The sequence below is a fragment of the Chionomys nivalis genome, chromosome 8 (assembly GCF_950005125.1).
Source record: "Chionomys nivalis chromosome 8, mChiNiv1.1, whole genome shotgun sequence".
In the NCBI taxonomy this organism is placed as follows: Eukaryota; Metazoa; Chordata; class Mammalia; order Rodentia; family Cricetidae; genus Chionomys; species Chionomys nivalis.
In genome coordinates this window covers 19619912-19638932 of record NC_080093.1, presented here as the reverse complement: position 1 = coordinate 19638932, position 19021 = coordinate 19619912, and the positions used below count along the sequence as shown (strand labels likewise).

General features: G+C 46.0%; 1 protein-coding gene across 1 annotated transcript in view; it reads right to left on the bottom strand.

The window, feature by feature from the left end:
* Blnk (B cell linker) overlaps window positions 1–10409 on the bottom strand; it is a 64267-nt gene extending 53858 nt beyond the window's left edge. The window contains exon 1 of the mRNA XM_057778185.1: window positions 10177–10409. Within this exon, the coding sequence (XP_057634168.1) occupies window positions 10177–10223 (47 nt within the window). The 5' untranslated portion in view covers window positions 10224–10409. The remainder of the gene's footprint in view (window positions 1–10176) is intronic.
* Window positions 10410–19021: the final 8612 nt, after the last annotated feature.

Below are 19021 nucleotides of genomic sequence, written 5' to 3'. Positions count from 1 at the left end.
TGGGTGGGGGGAGGTAGAGGATTGAAAAGAAACCTTGCAATTCTTCAAAAAGCATCTAGAAATGTGTATCATGAATACCTTCAGGGTTGCTGAAAAGGTTCACTCCTTGAAGTTATTGCTTTACAAATAAGCACGAGGGCCCGAGTGTATTTCCCCAGCACCTATGAGCGTGCCTGCAACCCCAGCACTGGGGAGCAGAGACAGGAGGATCCCGGAGTTTGAGAGCCAGCCAGTCTAGCTGAACCTTCGAGTTCCAGGGTGAGTGAGAAACCTGTCTTACAAAATAAAGTCGAGTGCAACTGAAGAAGACACTACGTGTGGGCCTCTGTCTCTAGCATCCACACACCTGTGCACACACACACAAATACTCACACACTCAGTCACACACACTTAAACAGGGCTACACAGCACAACACAAAAGAATACATTTAAAGAAAAACCTTGAAGTAGTATCTCATGGATCAAAGAAAACTATGATCATGGCCCCTTAAATAGTCTATATTATCAATTTTTAAAATTACATTCATTTTTTTGTTTATGTGCATGCACATACCTCCATGGTACCATGTGGAGATCAGAATACAACTTTGGGAAATCAGGCCTCTCCTACCATGCTGTCCCGGGAATGGACCTCAGCTTGGCAGGCTCATTCACTCACTAACAGTCTCGCTGGCCCAAACAAGCTTTTGATTGTAGCGAAACACACACAGTCCAAATGTCACCATTTATATAGCAACATTTAGTAAACTCACAAGATCATACAACCACTACCACCATCCAGACGCAGAGTAGTCAGTAATAGTTTTAAAACACAATATTTTCTTCAATACTTTTGAAGTTTTAAATGAATAGCTTTTGTTTTAGTGTGTGTGTGTGTGTGTGTGTGTGTGCACGCACGTGCGTGTGTGATTGTGTTAGGAGGGATCTACAACAGGGCCTTGTATTGATGGGCAGGCTCTGCCACTGAGATCACCCCCAGTAGTGCTACCATCATATTTTATAAGCAACAACATTCACCCTAAAATACAGCACTCAACACATAGGCCCAGCCATTTGGGGTTGGCATGGCAACTGAGATCTTTGAATGTGGATGTGCTGTGAAGCCAGAAGTCCCCTTGTTACTTTGTACAATTAATGCATGCTTAAGAATAAAAACCTTAGGGAGGGGAAACTGTGATCAGGCTGGAGAAAAATTAATTAATTAATAAAAAATAATAAAACCTTACAAATCACACACACACATATAATTTATATATATATAAATTAGCTTTCTCAGAATTTAGGATTCTGCTTTCCATTTTCTTCTCTGTATTTTGGTTGCTCTGTTTTGTTTTGTTGAGACAAGACTTCATATAGCCCAGGCTGGCCTGGAATTGACTGTGTAAGGTCATGATGACCTTGAACTCTCTACCTGCCTCATCTTGTCTAGTCTTGGAGTTACAGGTGTGTGGCGCCATGCTTGGCTTTCTACTTCTTTTTTGAAAATGTATTTACCAGGGCTGGAGAGATGATTCCATGGTTAAGAGCACTGGCTGTTCTTCTACAGGACCCAGGTTCGATTCCCAGCATCTACATGGATGCTTAAATACCCGTAGCTCCAGTTCCAAGGAACCTGACACCCTCTTCTGGTCTCCTTGGGCACTAGGCATGCACACAGTTGCTCATTATGCAAAGAGACACATGGAGGCAGAACACACCCAAAAAATAATTTCAAAAAGCAAATATATTTCTCATGTTTGCATCTATCACCAAAAAAACAATGTGTTTCTTGTCTCCTGATTTGTCTAGTGACATATATCCATATATCCATATTTATATCTATATATGTCCTTAAAAACCTTATTCCTCCTGCTATATATTTTTACACCTAAACCAAATACAGTTTTTGTTTTTATTCTTGTTTTCAGTAGTGGGGATGGAGTCCAGGGTCTCTTTCATGCTAGGTAAGTACTCTATCACTAAACCATATCTCCAGTCCCTCCCTTTATTTTTTGTTTTGAAACAGGGTGTTTCTAAGTTGCCCAGGATGGCCTTGAACCTGTGACTTTTTTGCCTCAGACTCTTGGGTACATAGGATTAAAGGTTGGCACTAACAGGTATAGTTTAAAGCAGTGGTTCTCAACTTTTCTATGCGGTGACCCTTTAATACAGTTCTTCATGTTGTGGTGACCCCCAAACAAGCAAACATTGCTGGTGTTACTTCATGACTGTACTTTTGCTACTGTCATGAATCGCAGTGTAAATATCTGTGCTTTCCGATGGCTTTAGGTGATAGCTGTGAAAGGGTTGTTCAACACCCTAAGTGTCTTGACCCAGAGGTTGAGAACCGTTGGTTTAAAGCACGCGAGGGGATTCAGGAAAGCACTGTGTCTAAGCATGTGTTTTTCGTCTTCTGCTCTGACACCTGGGCATAGCCTCCCACCTGGGGACCCCGGCTCATGTGGGCTCATGTGGGCTCATGTGGGCTCATGTCCACCTCCTACCTCTGCGTCCAGAACAGTGTTCCATTCATTCAACTTAATGATCTCTGTGCTGGAGGCAGGAGGATCACTTCCACTTCTGGGCCCAAGCTTGCTGTCAGAGCAGTGACTCCTAACTGGTGCTAATGTCAGGGAACAGCCAGGTCCCTTAGAGATGTGATTCTGAACCAGAACCCCAAGACACTTCATCCTGTGTGGAGCTCTCTAAGGACACAACCTGGGGTATCCGGGAAGTTAAAACCAGGTTGTTTTTAGGGGAAAACTGTTGATTTGACATAGTCACTGTTACAATGCCCCTAGTATATGTGTATCTTAATAGTATATAGCATTACTTCTGTTTTCCAGATGACAGAGCCAAGATAAAGTGGATCCAGTGTCCTCCTCCCACTGAGCTAATAGTGCTGAGAGGGCACCCAGACACAGGTCCGCCTCTTCCAATCAATGTGAATTCTCTGTCTCATGCAGCAGACGCTTTCCCAGGCTGCCTCCTAAATTATATCACATTGGTGATGGATGCTTGGCCTGCAGGGAAGGCCAGCTCTGCTCTTTGTAATTATAACTTACCCTCAGACAATGGGAACCACTGTAGGCCTGGTCACTGTAAAACACACCAGTGTGGCACCGCTCACACGTGAGTCAGTGAATTCAAGTTGGGGCTTGAAAATACGCAACAACCCGAGTCACACCTGAGTCTACCGGGCTTCGCGGAGGTGTCTGACAAGTGAGCAGGATCCCTTTTAACTTTTTATTGTTTTGTTTTTATTTTTATTGTTTTCTGTGTATGAGGGTTTTGCCTGTGTGTCTATCTGCATATCTGAGGACTACATGTGTCCCTGGTGCCCAAGGAGATGATGAGGCTCTATATGGGTCCTAGGAATCGAACCCTGATCTTAACCACTAGCCAACACTCCATCCCATCCCTTTTGGCTTTTTAAAATAGTTATCGAGGATATGTATAGAACAATGACTAGACTAGGAAGTTCATTGGCCAATAAGTACCTCAGGGAGGGAGATGGAGCAAAGGGATGATGTGTGGCCTTCTTTGCCTCCATCCACAGGCAACATGGAGGTGTGAGTGTTATCATTGGCTTTATTGGCACTAGCTTGCACAGGTGACTTTGTCTTTCTGGTCTCAATTGTCCTACTCGAGACATAAGGAGGCTTGAGAAATGTCTCTTATGTCCTGGGAAGGTGGGCCTCAGTGCTTCTCTGCAGACATAGACAAGCAGGCATGCTGCAGCATGGACACCCTGACCAACACTAGCTCTATAATTCTCAGTATCCTGTGTAAAACAACAACACGGCCTCTCATTGAAGTGACTAAGGCCGGTGATAGTGGTGTTCAACTACATGTGGGCTCTTCGGTGTGTGTGGCCTTATGTCCAAGGAAGCTCAGAAGCCTGGATGCATGTAGCCTACCTGCCCTGTATGAAGGAGTGAAGTCTGAAGAAGATCATCATGGAGGCAGAGCTGCTCCTGGGTTACTAAGGTCCCTTCATCAGGCAAGTGATCAGCAGAGAAGTGTAGCCCAGCAAGGGGACACCCAGAGTTCTTAAGCTGACTCCTTTGCCTTTGAACTGGGCTTTGATTATACTCTTAAAAGATTGTATTCTCAAAATCTACACATGCGGGTCCAAGGGAAATGACATTTTCAAGGCCTAGTCCATAGTCATGGGAGAGTTGTGAAAACACCAGCATGAACTCAAAGGCTGCAGGAGTAGCTGCCAGTGCACTGTTTTGGCAAGGAGGTAAAGCAAAGTCAGGGATGGGCCAGGTGGAGGGGGAGGGGCTTGGAGGAGGGCGTCTTTGGGAAGTAAATGCCTCTCAGCTGTGAAATAAGATTTGGGAAAGGAGGAAGGGAGAAAGACAAGCCTATTCCCATAATCATGCTTTAAATGTTAAATGTCCCCAGGTGTACAAGGCTTCTGTGTTTTATGATGTCTTGGAAGACTGTGGAACTCTGGGGACCATGGACTAGTATGGAGAAATGGGTATCTCTGGGCAGACCTGGAAGATCATATCCATTTTTGTTTCTATCCCAAACTTTCTACTTCCTGGTCTTCCAAGATATAACCAAGCCAAACAATGCTAGTTCACAATGCTTTTGACCAAGTCATACCCCCCTGGCCATGATTAGATTGTGAACAAGAAGAAATCCATCCTCATTTAGGTTGTTCGGTCACACTGATGAGAGAAGGGGTGAATGGAGACCCAGGGACAGAAAATGTGCCCGTAATAAAGACGCTCAACACACAGTCAAGAGATGGCATGTTGTGCCCCCAAAGAAGCTTTTGTGGTGGCCAGACATCCCTGAGACCCCAATCAGTTAGCACAGAGGCTGCTGCTTCACAATGGTGCTGGTGAGTTTAGAGGGTGTGGGACCTAGAAGACAGCGTCTAGCGTCATGTTTCAGATGTCTCCACTCTTTGAGGGACCTTTGAGAGGAGGGCTGGAATTCCAAACCCTTTGGACTACATTTCTGGGGTGACAGATGTCATTCTCTAGCCCCCTATCAGCAGTATAGTTGGTCCTTAGGGTCCTGAGTCCCTGGGGACCTAGGAAACCCAGCAAGGCTATGGAATGAGAAGATTAAGTCCATTCCTGAGACGTTGAGCATCAACATCCGTTAAACTAAGTGAAGTAAGCAGGCACAAATAGACAAATACAGCGTGGTTCCAGTTATTTGAGGTTACTAGAGGAGACATAGAGAAGACTGACTTCTGGGGGCTGGGAGGGCAGTGGGAACTTACTGTTTAATGAGCACCGAGTTCCAGTTTTGCAATAAGAGTCTTGGGCATGAACCGGGATGGCGGTTACACAAGGTTATGAATACATCCCATGCTACTGAACTGTACGCGCAAAAAAATGGTTCAGATGGCAGACTTTATGTTTATATGGATTGTGTCAGAATGAAAAGGGGGGGAACACAAAAAATGAGGAGGAGCCTCCGGAGTAGAGTCATAATTCCAGAGTCGCAGGTGTCTGAGAGAGGCACTGTGACATCCGCGACACTTGTGGAATAGTTAGGTGCGCAGGCTCCATTGATGAGGCTCCGCCTGCAGAGGGCAGGAGCCTGGAAGTTCCCGGAGGTCAGAGGCAGGATCTAGGATCAGCCACCAGCCTTGAACACCCCAGTTAAGAAGCAGAAAGCCTGGGTCCTTCACATAAAATCAGATAAACCCCAGGACAGGAACCAAAAGCTACAGAGAAACCCTGTCTCGAAAAATCAAAAATAAAAAAAAATAAAAATAAATCAGATAAACCATTTCCTGAGACCTTGATAAGACCAAAGACAAAGAGTCGTTTTATAGTCATGGAGGATAGAAAATACAGAATTGATTTATAATAGTACCAGGTAAAACTCCTAAAAGAAAAAAGATTGTACTCTCAAAATCTACTCATCAGGGATGGCCTGGTGGGTGCTCCTGAGGAAGATAGCCTCAGGGATGCCACCCTGGCTAAGGGAGGATCACCTCAAATCTGTGTCTCATAAACACTGCAGGAGATTTGCTTATGAGACAAAGAAGATCTTAAAGGATGGGTGACAAGCATGTGTTATCAGCCCTGCATCTCCTTAGCTTTTGTTTTTATCCCTGGGACACACCTCACCTCTCCCGGAGCCAAAGATGGTAATTGGTAGTTGGAACCAGCCTTCTGGAGTCAGCTCTGTCACCCTTCTGAATACATTAGAAGTATTCCTTGAGAGCCAGAGAAGAACACAGTGCTTAGAGAAAGACAAAGACGCATGTCACAATCGGCCTCCATGCTCACAGGGTCACAAAGTTCAGGGCTAAGAAGGACTTCGGGAGTTAGTTGACAAATGTAGGAAACGTGGGAAGGTGAGGACCTACCTCGGATGGTGTGGAAGAAGAGGACACGGATAGGAAAGAAATGGAGGAAGGCTAGAGGGTGTGGCAGGTGAGTAGGCATGAGTGAAGGGCAGGGAGGGTGAGTCAGAATCAGAGCCGATCATGAAAGCATTGACAGAAACAGGGAGGGGCTGAGAGGAGGGAGGGAGGGCGGAAGAGTGAAAGAAAGCTGAATTGATTATAGAGAAGTTAATGTGAAAAGTTCAGGGATGGGAAACTCCAATGGAAAATTTCAGGAGATGAGGAGAGAGGTGTGTCCCGGGGTCTGTCAGAGAAATACCAGGGTGAGTCTCTAGCCAGCAAGGCCTGGACACCCATGACAGAGCCTTCTGTCCCAAAGAGTTTCACTGGTCACTTAGGTGAGGCCTGAGAGACATGTAGGTCGTGTCTACAATCCATGCAAAGTTAAATGCCACAGATGTGAGGCTCAGTAGAGAAAACGGCCAAAATAGAAAGAAGAAATGAAACCAGCAGGAAGCACACCAGGGGTCAGTGTAAAGTACTCTGTTTATGTCCACAAAATCAATTGCAAACTATAGAATTGATAAGAATGACTATGATAGCAACATTAATAACTATTATCTTTTAAAGTCAGTAGTTATGATATGCTGTCATGATGTCAGTTGCTTCATGGGACAATTCATCTAATTCCCACAATAGCCCGATGGTATTGGTACTATTATTATAAACCTTGCTTTACAGGTTAAAAAAACTGGGGCCAGGAAAATTAAATAAACTTGGCCTAATATCACAAAAACCTTGGTTTGTTTGATTAAAACCAACACGATATCCTCTAACCAACAAAATAAAGATTGAGGAAGCATGATGTAACCAGCCTTATGTCAAAGATTTCTTCTACTTAAATCAGTATGTGTTCATTGTGTTGCGGGGCGGGGGATACACAAACACAGATCTGGGGAAGCTGTTAGAATGTAAAACTTCATTTTTCAGGTCAGTTATGGTACCCCGAAAAGAGCGGCTGCCAAAGCTCTCTGGAATTGTAGATTCCTAATGCTCACCCAGTGACATGGTGCTTGTGCGGTCCTAGGGATCTTTGTTGTTGAAGAACTGAGAACCCAGGGCTCAGTCAAGTTTAGGATGATGGCACTACCTTATAAAACTCAAAGGGCAATCAGGGCTAAGAACCAAGTATGAGATACTGCAAGTCTGGGGACTTCTATTAACAAAGAGACACATGCATATGTCTGTTCACACACGCCTGGCCACCTCGCCTGGCCCAGTTCTGGAACACAAATCTCTCAGTGAGTGTCAGCCCCCAGTGGGGCCTTAGGAGCCTTTCATCCTTCATGCTGAGTATCCTTCCCCCAACCCCAGCTCCCAATTCTGTCCTCATTTCCTTGGTTCACTCTGTTTTTATTCTTTTCCTAGTCATCCCTTCTCTTGGATCCCGGTCATCCCACTGAACCCCTATCCTTGGATCCCCGTCATCCCACAAACACTCACTGTGTGGTCTTATCATGTCATTGCTGTTTACTCTGCTATACCCTGAGCAAACCCCTCTATAAGCTTTGAAAGTCTGGACATCACTCTCCATTTACATTGCTCCCTGATGCCAAAGAACTGGCTAGGCAACTTTCTGAGCTGCTGTTGGCCAGTCAGGGGCGGGCCGCGAAGCAGAGGGAGCAAGCATTTCACCTGCCCATTCCCACCGCGTCACATGTTTACAGAAAACAGTTGAGGTGGTGCTTTGAGCTGCTTTGTTTACAGTCTCCTTTTTTTGCGAGTTTCCACACGTGGAGCTTCCACGTCGAGGGTGCACATTTCGTAAAAACAGGCTGATTCTGTGCGGACAATTTAGTAACCAAGTGGAGAAAATGCTGCTTTGCTTTAGGCAGATGAACGCAGCATGTGATTATCTGCAGTATAATTTTGGTCTTCAGGCCTGTAATATAATAACGTCATGCCCATCACCCACTCCGTGATTAGACCGGACTTCGTCCCAGGGGCAACGGGTCATAAAGTGATTAAAGTTCTATTGCTAGCTTATTTCAATTCCCATCCTGGTTCCCTGAAGCAAGCTCTGAGGCTTTGGACGGCTTTAGATCAGGGACCTTTGTTTGGGACCTCTGTTCAGAGCAGCCCTGAGGCCTTGTCTGCTCTCTGCCACATCTTATCTCTCCCTGGTTTCTCCCTGCTCACTGCTGTGCCTGGGTTCCTTCTGTTCCCAGCAGGCTTGTCTCTGTGCCTCCAGCTGCTTCGATCCAAGCCATCCGGCTCCCTCTCTGATAACACAAACCACTACCCAACTCTGCATGGCTAGACCCCACCCCCACCCCGCTCTCACTTTTCCGTCGGGTCCCACCAGAGAGGACAGAGGTCCCAGGGCCCTCTCACCCTATACGTTCCATTCCACAGCCTCTGCTGGGCAGAACACTCCTCTCCAGCATTTGAGCTATCCTCACATCAGCTTCTGTATCCACCTCAGCGTAAGGAAACTGTCCTCCACAGTTCTCCGTCTGTGTTACCTGAGCTGCCTCTCAAGAGCCTGATTCTTGAAACAACTTCATGAAAATGTCTCCGCTACTGCAATCCTCTTTTCCACTTTGTGGCCCCTTCTTACGTCCACTGCTCCCCTTCCTCCTGTGAGATGCATAGGAAAAGACCCAGGGTGACTGTGGGACCTTCTGATGTCCATCCATGTTTAGGGCCTTTGGCTCTCCTGGGCATGCTCTAGAAATGGCTGACCAGCTGAGGCAGCTGGCTGTCCTAGGCCCCTTAGTGCATCTCAGTCTGCTTCTTACCACACTCCTCAGGGACCCACAGGCCAACTGTGAAAGGCTGCCCCTCTCCCAACTCTAGATTTATTATTCTTTAACTTTGTCTCAAAATCTCCAGTTATCCAACTCCTAAGTATGATCCATGAAAGTCCAATCTACAGCTGGAATATAGCACACTCCTGAACATTCCAAAGTTCCAGTCTCTTAAAGCCATTGGCACTGCTACAGGGAGGCAAAAGGATCTTCACACTCAAAATTTGGGAAGTATTTTCATGGACCCTTGACTTATGCCTTGGTCCACTGCATGCATATATATATATTTATATGTATATGTATATATATATATTTGCTAAGCTGTTTTTTTCAAATTATTATTGTTGTTATTATTATTGTTATTATTATTATTATTAGTGTGTGTGTGTGTGGTACCTGTGTGGGCATAATGTGCCAGGGCATACATGTGCCATGCAGTGAGTATGAAGTCATAGGACAGCTTTGTGGAGTTGCTTCTCTCTCTCTCCTTTTGTCTAGGTTGTGGAAATGGAACTCAGGTTGCCAGTTGCTAGGCTCACACAGCAAGCACTTTATCCGGTGAGCCACTCGACTGACTCTTCAGCAGTTTTCAAAAGAGATAATTATTGTACTGTCATGAAAGCATTGGAAAGACATATAGTCCTCCCCCCCACGCCCGGCGCGCACCATAAACTTACGCTGAACACTCACAAAATAAGTTAGAGACGATAACCAGCAATGCCCACAAATGTTCCCCGTGCAGGGGGTGCAGACTGTTTGGACAAGCCCTTCCTCAGCAGTGTGACCTATTCAGACTCACAGAGCTGGCCATTGGTAGCATGTGGGCCAGAGAACTTTCTATCTTCTTGCCTTTCCAAGGCTTCATCCTTCATCCTATCACTGGCAAAACCCAGCCAGGGTAGGTCCACTCATTCCTACACATTTCTTTAAAAACCCTGTCTGCTTCCGCTTAGCTATTGCCAGTCACTTCCTTGGAACTGGCGATTCTAGGGTATTGGCGCCAGTAGGAACACCGGTGGGGAAGGAACAGGGGTAAGGATCCGAAGGGAAACTTACCTCAGCTTCTGGCTGGCAGGGACGGTAATCTTATTCAGCTTGTCCATTTTTCCAGAGAGGAGACGTGGATCACTGTCCTGTGGATGTCAGTAGCTCCTAGCCTTCCCAGGGAGCAGCATGGTAGGGCTCGGGCTCAAGGGCTGAAGCCACTGGAACTGACTTCTGAGAGTAACCGCAGGCTGCTGGCAAACACCCCTGCACAGGGGAAGTAAAACTCGCTGGAGCGCATCGTCAAGTTTCATGTTTCTACAAGATCATGTGATCCAGGGAGTCAGCCAGCTTGGCTGATTACTGCGCGTTGTGTAAACTCCAGTAGCGAAACCTTGTTGGGCAGGCAAATCCCTTTCCAGCACCTCTCTTTTATGATCAGGTGTGTTGCCAGGTTGGAATAAGCTTCTGGCTGGACACAACTTCCTGTCTGTCCCGAATCTTAGGTAGTCCCTTTTTTCAGCAGATAGCCAGTGTCACCTGCAACTTCCCAGGTACAAGGAAAAAGCTGAACAGTCAAGTACATCTGGAATACTCTTGGGGGCCTTCTGCTCGTTTGCATGAAGCCATGGATTAGCCTCTGCTGCTCAGAGAGCTAAGACACGAAGTGGGCTATTCATGGTGCTCCTTACTCGTACAGCTGGGTGGCAAAGTCATGACAGTGGTCATTTACTCAGAGACGTAGGGTCTCTTCTTCTCAAGCTGTGCAAGGTCAGTGTCCCTTAGGGGTAGAGATAGGTGACTCCAGGAAGGACAAATTAATTTCCATTCTGCACTGTGTGGAGTCAGGAGTTGCTTTGCTGAGAGTTTAATGATTTCAAATAAAATCAGAATGTACCCCAAATCAGCTGAGCACAAGCCCAACGATTTCCCATCACATGACACCAGGCACATGCTTCCTAACTCCCCTCCGTATGACTTCAGACACTGGTCCTCTCATCAGACCCAAGTGGTATGTCAGATGTGGGGTATCCTAAGGACAGTGAGCTCCCTCACCTGTGGCTGTTGACCCCATCCAGACAGCTCTGCTGCTCTCCTCAAGACTCTCCAGTTAACCCCCCACTTCCTCTGCCTACTCTGCAAGCTTCTGGTTTATCTGTGAGTTAACAAGCAGAATGCAATCTAGGGTCAAGGGTGAGAAAATGAGCTGGAGCGCTCTTTCTTCCTGTTGTACCTGGGCACCCCACCCATGCTCCTGCCACCTGCTAAGTCCTGATCACCCATGTGAGGGAGGCTGTGTGCCTCACATAATCCCATCAGCCTGGGTCTAAAACATGCGCATGGGGCCAAAGGGGAGGACATTCAGTTATCTCTCCTGTTACAGCCCCAATGTCTGACTGAAGAGAGACAGGGAAGGAGGACCAGACAGAGGAGGGAGACCAGAGATGGAGAGCAGGAATGGATTTCTTTGCTCAAACTGAAGTTCTTCTGTCCCCTGGGTCCCTTGCCTCTTCACATTCATACGTTCTCTCTAAATTTCCCATTCCTTAGGATGTTCAGGAGCTGACGCTTCAGAGCTGATAAAGGGTGGGGTCCTTCTGCCCGAGAATAGATCATCATGAGAAAAACGCCAGAGCTCACTTCCTGTAGCTGTTGGCTTGCCCTAACCATGCTGCTCAGTTTTCTTGCAGTATATCCTGAAGGGATCTCGTTCCCTGCCCCTCCCCTCCCTAGTTCTTAGTGGAAAGAAGCAGGAGGGAAACATGAACGATGTCATCAGGAGGGTCTGGCCAGTGCCATGACAACAGTCTCTGGTTCCTTCTGAATTATTGTAAAATGCTCCCCCTTGGCCCCCCAACTTTCCTCTCCACCAACTCTGCTCAGCACCTGGTCTGGCAGCTTCTTATTTCCCCAGAGAAAGAGACGGGGGCAAGGGTTACACTTCTGCTTTTTCTTTTTACAGCCGCTTGTCTTTCTTCTTTTTACTGTATGGAGTCTGACATGATGAAAAGGAGAATCTGCCTTTCCAGGCTGGACGTTTTGTCCCATGTGGTGTGTAGCGTGTGTGGTGTCACAGCCCGGCGTCCCAAGCCCGCCACCATGGCTTCACAGCCGTCACTGCTTGCCCAGAAGGGCTGTGCAAGAGCAGAAACCAATGACACCAAATCTTAGCGGTGGGCTCGTTAATGGAGCAGAAGCCCAGGACACAGGCCATGATGGGCGTTCGGGCCCAGATATGACAGCAGGCATGGAGAGTGTGACAAATCCCAGGGACTTTTAAAACGTGTGATTCATGTGTGGGGAGAACTAGAAGCAGAATCACTTTGGAAACAGTTTGGTATTATCTAGTGAAGTAAGTTTGGTGGTGGGACCTACCTGTGACAGCGTAGGCCATGGGTCTATAAGACTTTTCTAAGTGCTTCACCAAGCTCCCATGCACACATGTCCAGTGAAGTGCTACTGCCCCCCATCTGCAGGGCCGTGTGCATGCCGTGCGAGGGCTGAGCCGCTGAGTACCAGCTGGTAGCCGTGTTCTAACAGGAAAAGCAAAAGCCAGCTCTGGAAAGGGCCCAGTTGTTCATCAACAGGAAAATAAGGAATGGATTATATCATACCCACATAAATGAATGAATACTATCTAATGGTGGAAATTAGTAAACTCCAGTTGTATCATTATGGATAAATAGCAAAAATAATATTCTTCTCTTTAAAAGTATTTTTTATTATTTTATGTCTATTAGTGCCTTGCCTACATGTGTGTCTATGCACCTAGCCTGAATACTTTGTGCCTAATGGGGGCAGAAAGCACTGGATCCCTGGAACTGCGGTTACAGACATTTCTGAGGCTCCGTGTGGGTGCTGGGAATCAAATCCAGGTCCTCTGGAAGAGCAGCCGTTCTCTCAGGCACCGAGACATCTCCCCAGCCCTAGTAGTAGTAGTAATAATAATAATAAATGAAATAAAGAGACACTGAAGAAATGGATGAATAGGCCTACAGGATGGCTCAGTGGGTAAAGGCTCTCCTCGCGAGACTGACTCCTGAATTTAGTCTCCGGTGCCCACGTGGTAGAGAGAATGAACCAACGCCTGCTCCTGTGAGTGGCTTCTGACCTCCACATATGGGCAGTAGAGCGTGTGAGCACACATATAAGTAAAAGTTGGCTTTGAAAAAGAAGCTGATGTCTCCTAGAAATGGCTATCTGAATAAGACCATATGGTGGGAATATCAAAAGACGTTCTAAATGCAGCAGCAGACACTCCCACAGGTTCCCTCCCCTAGACAGAGTCCCTCCCCGCTAACTGAGCCTCCAATACGAAGTAGTCAGTTCTGAAATCATTTACACACAACAAAACAACACAATGCATACAAACAACAGAAACAGACTCAGCAAGTTGTACTTATGTAATTGTGTGTGTATATATATATATATACATATACATATATGGAAGCAATAATTAAAGAAAAAAGGGCCATAAATTTGAGAGGAAGACAGGATGAAAATGGGAGGGGTTAGAGGGAGGAAGGAGAAGGAGAAAATGATACAACTATATTTTAGTTTAAAATACATTAAAAATAAAAAAGACCAAGGTTGTATGGTTCTATTTATATTAAGGTTAGACACAACAAATTGTATTGAAAATTCATGCGTGTATGATAAAATCACTGAAGGGAATACAGAAAATTCAGGTGAATGATTTCCAGGGAATAAAAATTGGGGTGAAAGGGCTCACAGGGCTTCCAGGCAGGAGTAGCGTCCTCTTTCTTTTGTGTGTGTGTTTGGTGCTGGAGGGTTAGTGTGTGTGTGGAGACCAAGGGAACACTAGGTCTTGTTCCTCAGGTGCTGTCCGCCTAGTTTTCTGAGACAAGGTCCCTCACTAAGACATAGAGCTCAGCAATTAGGCTTAACTGGGTGACCATCAAGTCCCAGAATTCCTTCTGCCTGTCTATTTTCCCAGAGCTAGGATAGTAAGTGTATACCACCAGAACTCAGGCCTTCACGCCTCTACAGCAAGCATTTCACCAGCTGAGCTATTCTTCCAGTCCGCATGTCCTATATCTTAAGTGGAGTGACGGATGTTAGTATTTTATTGTTATTATTCAAATCTCTCTCATGGGCACTGACTATTTAGCAGGAATAATAGAGGTCTGGGATTATTGAGGAAAGACAGTGTGCCTAAGCCCAAATCAGCTCTGTGGGAGAACGAAGCTCGAGAATGAGAAGAGAGACAGTAAGGGAGCTTGGAGTGAGGCCCGCACAGCTCTGGTGGGTCTTGGATGCTTGTTTTTGCCCGCAATAACAACACAACAACGTGTGTCTATTGGGCGCTTTCTGTGTGTCCTGCGCTACAGTCACATGTGTTTTTCATATGAAGAGTTGATTTTCAGGCTAAACAGCAGGTTCAAAGTGGTGTTCTTCCTCCACAGAGGAGCTAGGACTCAATCCAAGGCTGTTTACAGTCTAAACTGCCCATCAGAAGGGCTTTCCAATGAGAGAAATCTGTGCTGCAGATAGAAGGCTCTGTCCCAGCATCAGCCACAGACTTGAGAGTGTCACTTAGTCTCCCTGATTTCATCTGCTCTTAGAGGACAGGAAAAGGGATTCAAGGAGAGCCCAGACTTGTGTGGTGCCATCTCAACAGTGGTGAGGCGTCTAAAAACGGTTTGCACCTGTGGGACTTCACTGTAGTTTCCAGGGGAGAGGCCTCAGGTTCTCCCTTTTTCAGTCATCTTCTCAAAGAGAGGCTAGGTGGGAGCCCAAGTCCTCAGGGGGCCCGGCACGGCAGCTGTAGTTCAGTCAGTCTGCTCGGGAACTTGTTCTCAGGCTGCATTTCCTTCCTGGGGCCAGTTCAGGCAAACAGGCAGTGTGTGGTGTCGGTACCGTGCAGTCTAGTTCTAGGCAGATCCGCGACCCCATTAAGGTCATTGTCCTTTCTCTTTTGTGCTGTGAAAATCAAGAAGGGTTACTCCAATTGTCCTGGCGCCCGAGTTCCTGCCCTTAGCCCCCAAACCATACACTCACTTTTCCTTTCCAGTCAGCCCTGTTTGGGAGCAGAAACAGGAGGTTCACCCCACAGCAACAGCAGCCCTGCCTGCGTTCTGACACACACAGGTTCCTGTGGCAGGAATGGGCCCCTGGTCAGCCATGCCTGGCCTTCTCAGCATCCCAGCCAAAGGCATAGTAGCTGAGGAAGGCGAGGGAGGCAGCTAAGGAGCCTGGGCGAGGCAGTGGAAGCAAATATTGGAAAGGACAGGGAGGACAAAGACAGAAAGGAAGGGGTGGCTGCTGCCGACAGCTGCAGACCTGTTTGTTCTCTTCTGCTGTGGTAGGAAAGGAAAGAAGGAAGAAGGAAGAAGGGGAAAATGGGTGTGGCTTGAGCAGAAGATTAAGGTCCCTTGAAACTTAAGCTTCACTTCCTATAGTCCAATAGGCCCTCTATTTTATCTGTTCAGAAAACTCAGCATTCTGCCTCTCAGACAGACCTAGGGTACAGCATCTAATTAGTTAAGAGAAAGGCCCATATGGAAATAGCCTTTATTCACTGCATCGCTTCAAGACCATGTTGGAAAAAACATTCTAGCATCCTGACACCGGGCTGGAGAACTTTCAGATTCTGTGTCGTCTTTATCTCCTCCCTGTCTTCAGCCCTCAGCCACTCTGTCTTGAGTCTCCGGTGACAGTTCTGCCTTGCCCTGCTTTCCCTCCATCCTGAGCATTCACGGGATTATAAACCAACTGCTTGCTGCTTCCCGTAGCCACCTTCACCCTCACACCCCGGCTTCCAGGAGCAGACCCTTCTTTAGGCCTTCACAGGCAGGAGTTTCTGTTCTACTGGAACCAAGTGCAATCGCCTTTGCCACCCCTCAATGGTGCTCCCCTTGATGGCCCATGGATGCCTCACTACTGGCCAGCGAGTGACCCCCTCTGATCAAAATACCCATCAGATACCACACTCCTAGATCCTCACCACTCGTGTGGTCCAGCCACTACCCCAAACTAGCAAACTAGGAACAAGAGTGGGATGCAGATACTTTGGAGCACCAGACAAGCCAGATGGATCCCAGGAGTCAGTCAGTCAGATAGTAGGCAACGGTGGATAGGCAGAGTTCTCTGGCGAGATGGGTGTGTGAAAGCCATGGGGAGCTGAGATAAGGCTAGTAGCCTCTATGCACGAGGCTCTACCTGCCAGGAGGGCATCAGCAGCAGAGGCTGCCGCTGTTGATTAACATCCTGGATTCAAGAGGCCTCCAAATAACCAGGACATGTTTGTGTGTGAGCCTGTAACGTCAGTGCACGGGAGGTGGGTGCAGGAGAATCACAACTTTGGGGCTCGCTCTGGTTGCATAGCAAGACAGGGTCTCAAAAGAGAAAAAGGCAAAAAGAAATTTCCAAGTAGATGCTGGTTATCAAATAAGGAAATCTTCATGTCATGGCTCCATGTGGAGGATAGGGTGAGTCGGCACCATTAAGATGTACTAATCTCTGATTTCAACTCTTTGTGTGTGTGTGTGTGTGTGTGTGTGTGCATGTGCATGCATGTGAGTATACTGGCTAAGTGTTGTGACTTTTGAAGGGAAAATTTTAATATATTGCATAGAATTGGTAGAAATTAATATTCATAGTGTAAGAATGAAAAATAAAAGCAAAGAACATTAAAACTTGATGCTAAATTTAATAAAGAAGATCAGCCTGCACAGAGCACTGAAAGGCTATGAGGGCAATGTTGTTCCAAATATCAGACACATGAACAAAACGTCTCAATTGCATCACACCGAGAAGGCAGACTGCCCATTAAAAAGAGGCAGGGTCCTGCTGAAGCAAAGGCTGACTTCAGACCAGGGTAAGGATGAGGAAGATACATTTGCTTTCTTGTCTTTGCCTCTCCTCCCTCACTGAATCGTCCAGTGAGGTCAGACACTGCAAGGAGGTCCAGTAGATACCTTTGGGACAATCTGAATATCAAAAAGATTAAGTGACTACTTTACTTTAGACCATCAATCAATAAAAATATCCCCTTGTTCAAAATAGTAAAAGCTTTAGAAAAGAATTTACTAACATTGTAGGCAATTATTTCATTCATTTTAATAGCTAGAAATTTATAAAGCTAGATTGTTTGGAATTTTGAAAAGAATAAAGCCTCTATTCCAGCATTTTAAGAAGTCCCTAAATTTCTTCCCCAAATTTTATAGAAAAAAGTTAATTAATCAATACAGAATAAATGGCAGAATAAGAAAATCGCAGAGGAGCTTGATGGTACAGACCTGCAATCTTGGTAGGCTGAGGCAAGAGGATGGCAAGCTTAAGACCTACCCGAGCCATAGAGTTCAGACTCAGCCTGGGCAAGTCAGTGAAATGTTGTATCAAAACGGAAAGTACAAAGAGGGTCAGTGTGCCCTGCTTGGTGGTGCATGTCTTCAATCTGAGCACTCAATGCAGAGGCAGGTGGGTCTCTGCAAGTTTAAGGCCACTCTGTCCTACAGAGCAATTTCAAGAGAAGCTGGGTTTATATGGTGAGAATTTGTTTTAAAAGAAAGAAAGAAGTGGGCTGGAGAGAAGGCTTAGTGGTTAAGAGCATTTGTTGCTCTGCAGAGGACCCAGGTGGATCACCCACACATGACTCACCGTTCATAGTTCCAGTTCCAGGGGATGTGATGCCCTCTTTAACCTCTGAGGGCAATGTATACGTGTGGCATACATACATACACACAAGCAAAACACTCATATAAACAAAACAAAACAAACAAATCTTTAAAAGAATTTTAAAATGAGAAGGAAAAGAAAAGGAAAAAAGGAAAAAGGGTGGAGGGGACCAGGGATAAGACTCAGCAGTAGCATGCATGTCCAGGGCACACAAAGGACTTGAATTCCCTTCCCAGTAAAACCACCATTGCACAATCTCAAATGAAAAACAGATTAAGCTAAAGATCATCAACTAATGCCAAGGCAGGTATGGGAAATATTTTTGAGGACACCATATCCTGATGATAGTACAACATACCAAAGTCCATCCCAGAGGCTACCGGCGAATTACAGAGCTGAGGTGTTCAGAGCTGAGGTGTCCAGAGCTGAGATCTGAGGGTTAGTACCTTCGTCATATAATCAAGTCTAGCCTACCCACAATGCTTCCTGATGTGAGACAAAGCTAAGTGCCCTATCTCACTTAGGAAGGACTCTGATGCCAATGCTCACTGTTCGCTTTCAGACCTAGATTTCCAGTTTACATGGAGTGAGCCATAGTTAATCCAAACAAGGACATCTGGCGAGTGCAAGGGTTATAAGTAGGCTAGGAACACCGTGTGTAAGCAAAATATTAGGCAAGCTGAGAAAGAGATTCTTTTGGAATAAAGAGTCTAGAAAAAGTTGTAACACTAAAAGGAAGAAATGAGGGTGGGGTTTCGTTTGGGGGAGGCTGTTGTTATTGGTTTTGTTTTTTAATCCAGATGTAGAAATTCTACAAGGCAACTGCTTGGTCTTGAAAGCAAGAAGGAGTGAAGGAAGAAGGAAAGAGAAAAAAATAAGAGGAACTGTTCAAAGTTAAACCAGACTCAAGAGTCATAACAATCAAGTGCAATCACTGCATGACCCTGATTTGAATGTTGATTTAAGGAAATGAGCTACAGAGAGTGCTCCAGTCAACAGCTGAGATTTTACTGTGACCCGGATATAAATGGTATTGACAATCAGCAACTTAGGAATTGTTCATTGTTTGAGTGGTGGTGTAGATTCTTCTTAGACCATGTTTGGATTGTAGGTGCTGGTGGACTTAGAGCATAAGGGTCACGATTCCTACAGCTTATTTACAAATGGCCGTTAAACATGCTAGTGGTGACTGAACAGGATGGTGGGGTACAGGTTTTATCATGCCAGTCTTCAGCTCGTCCATGAGTTTGAAATGTTCAAGTTTAAAACTACTGCA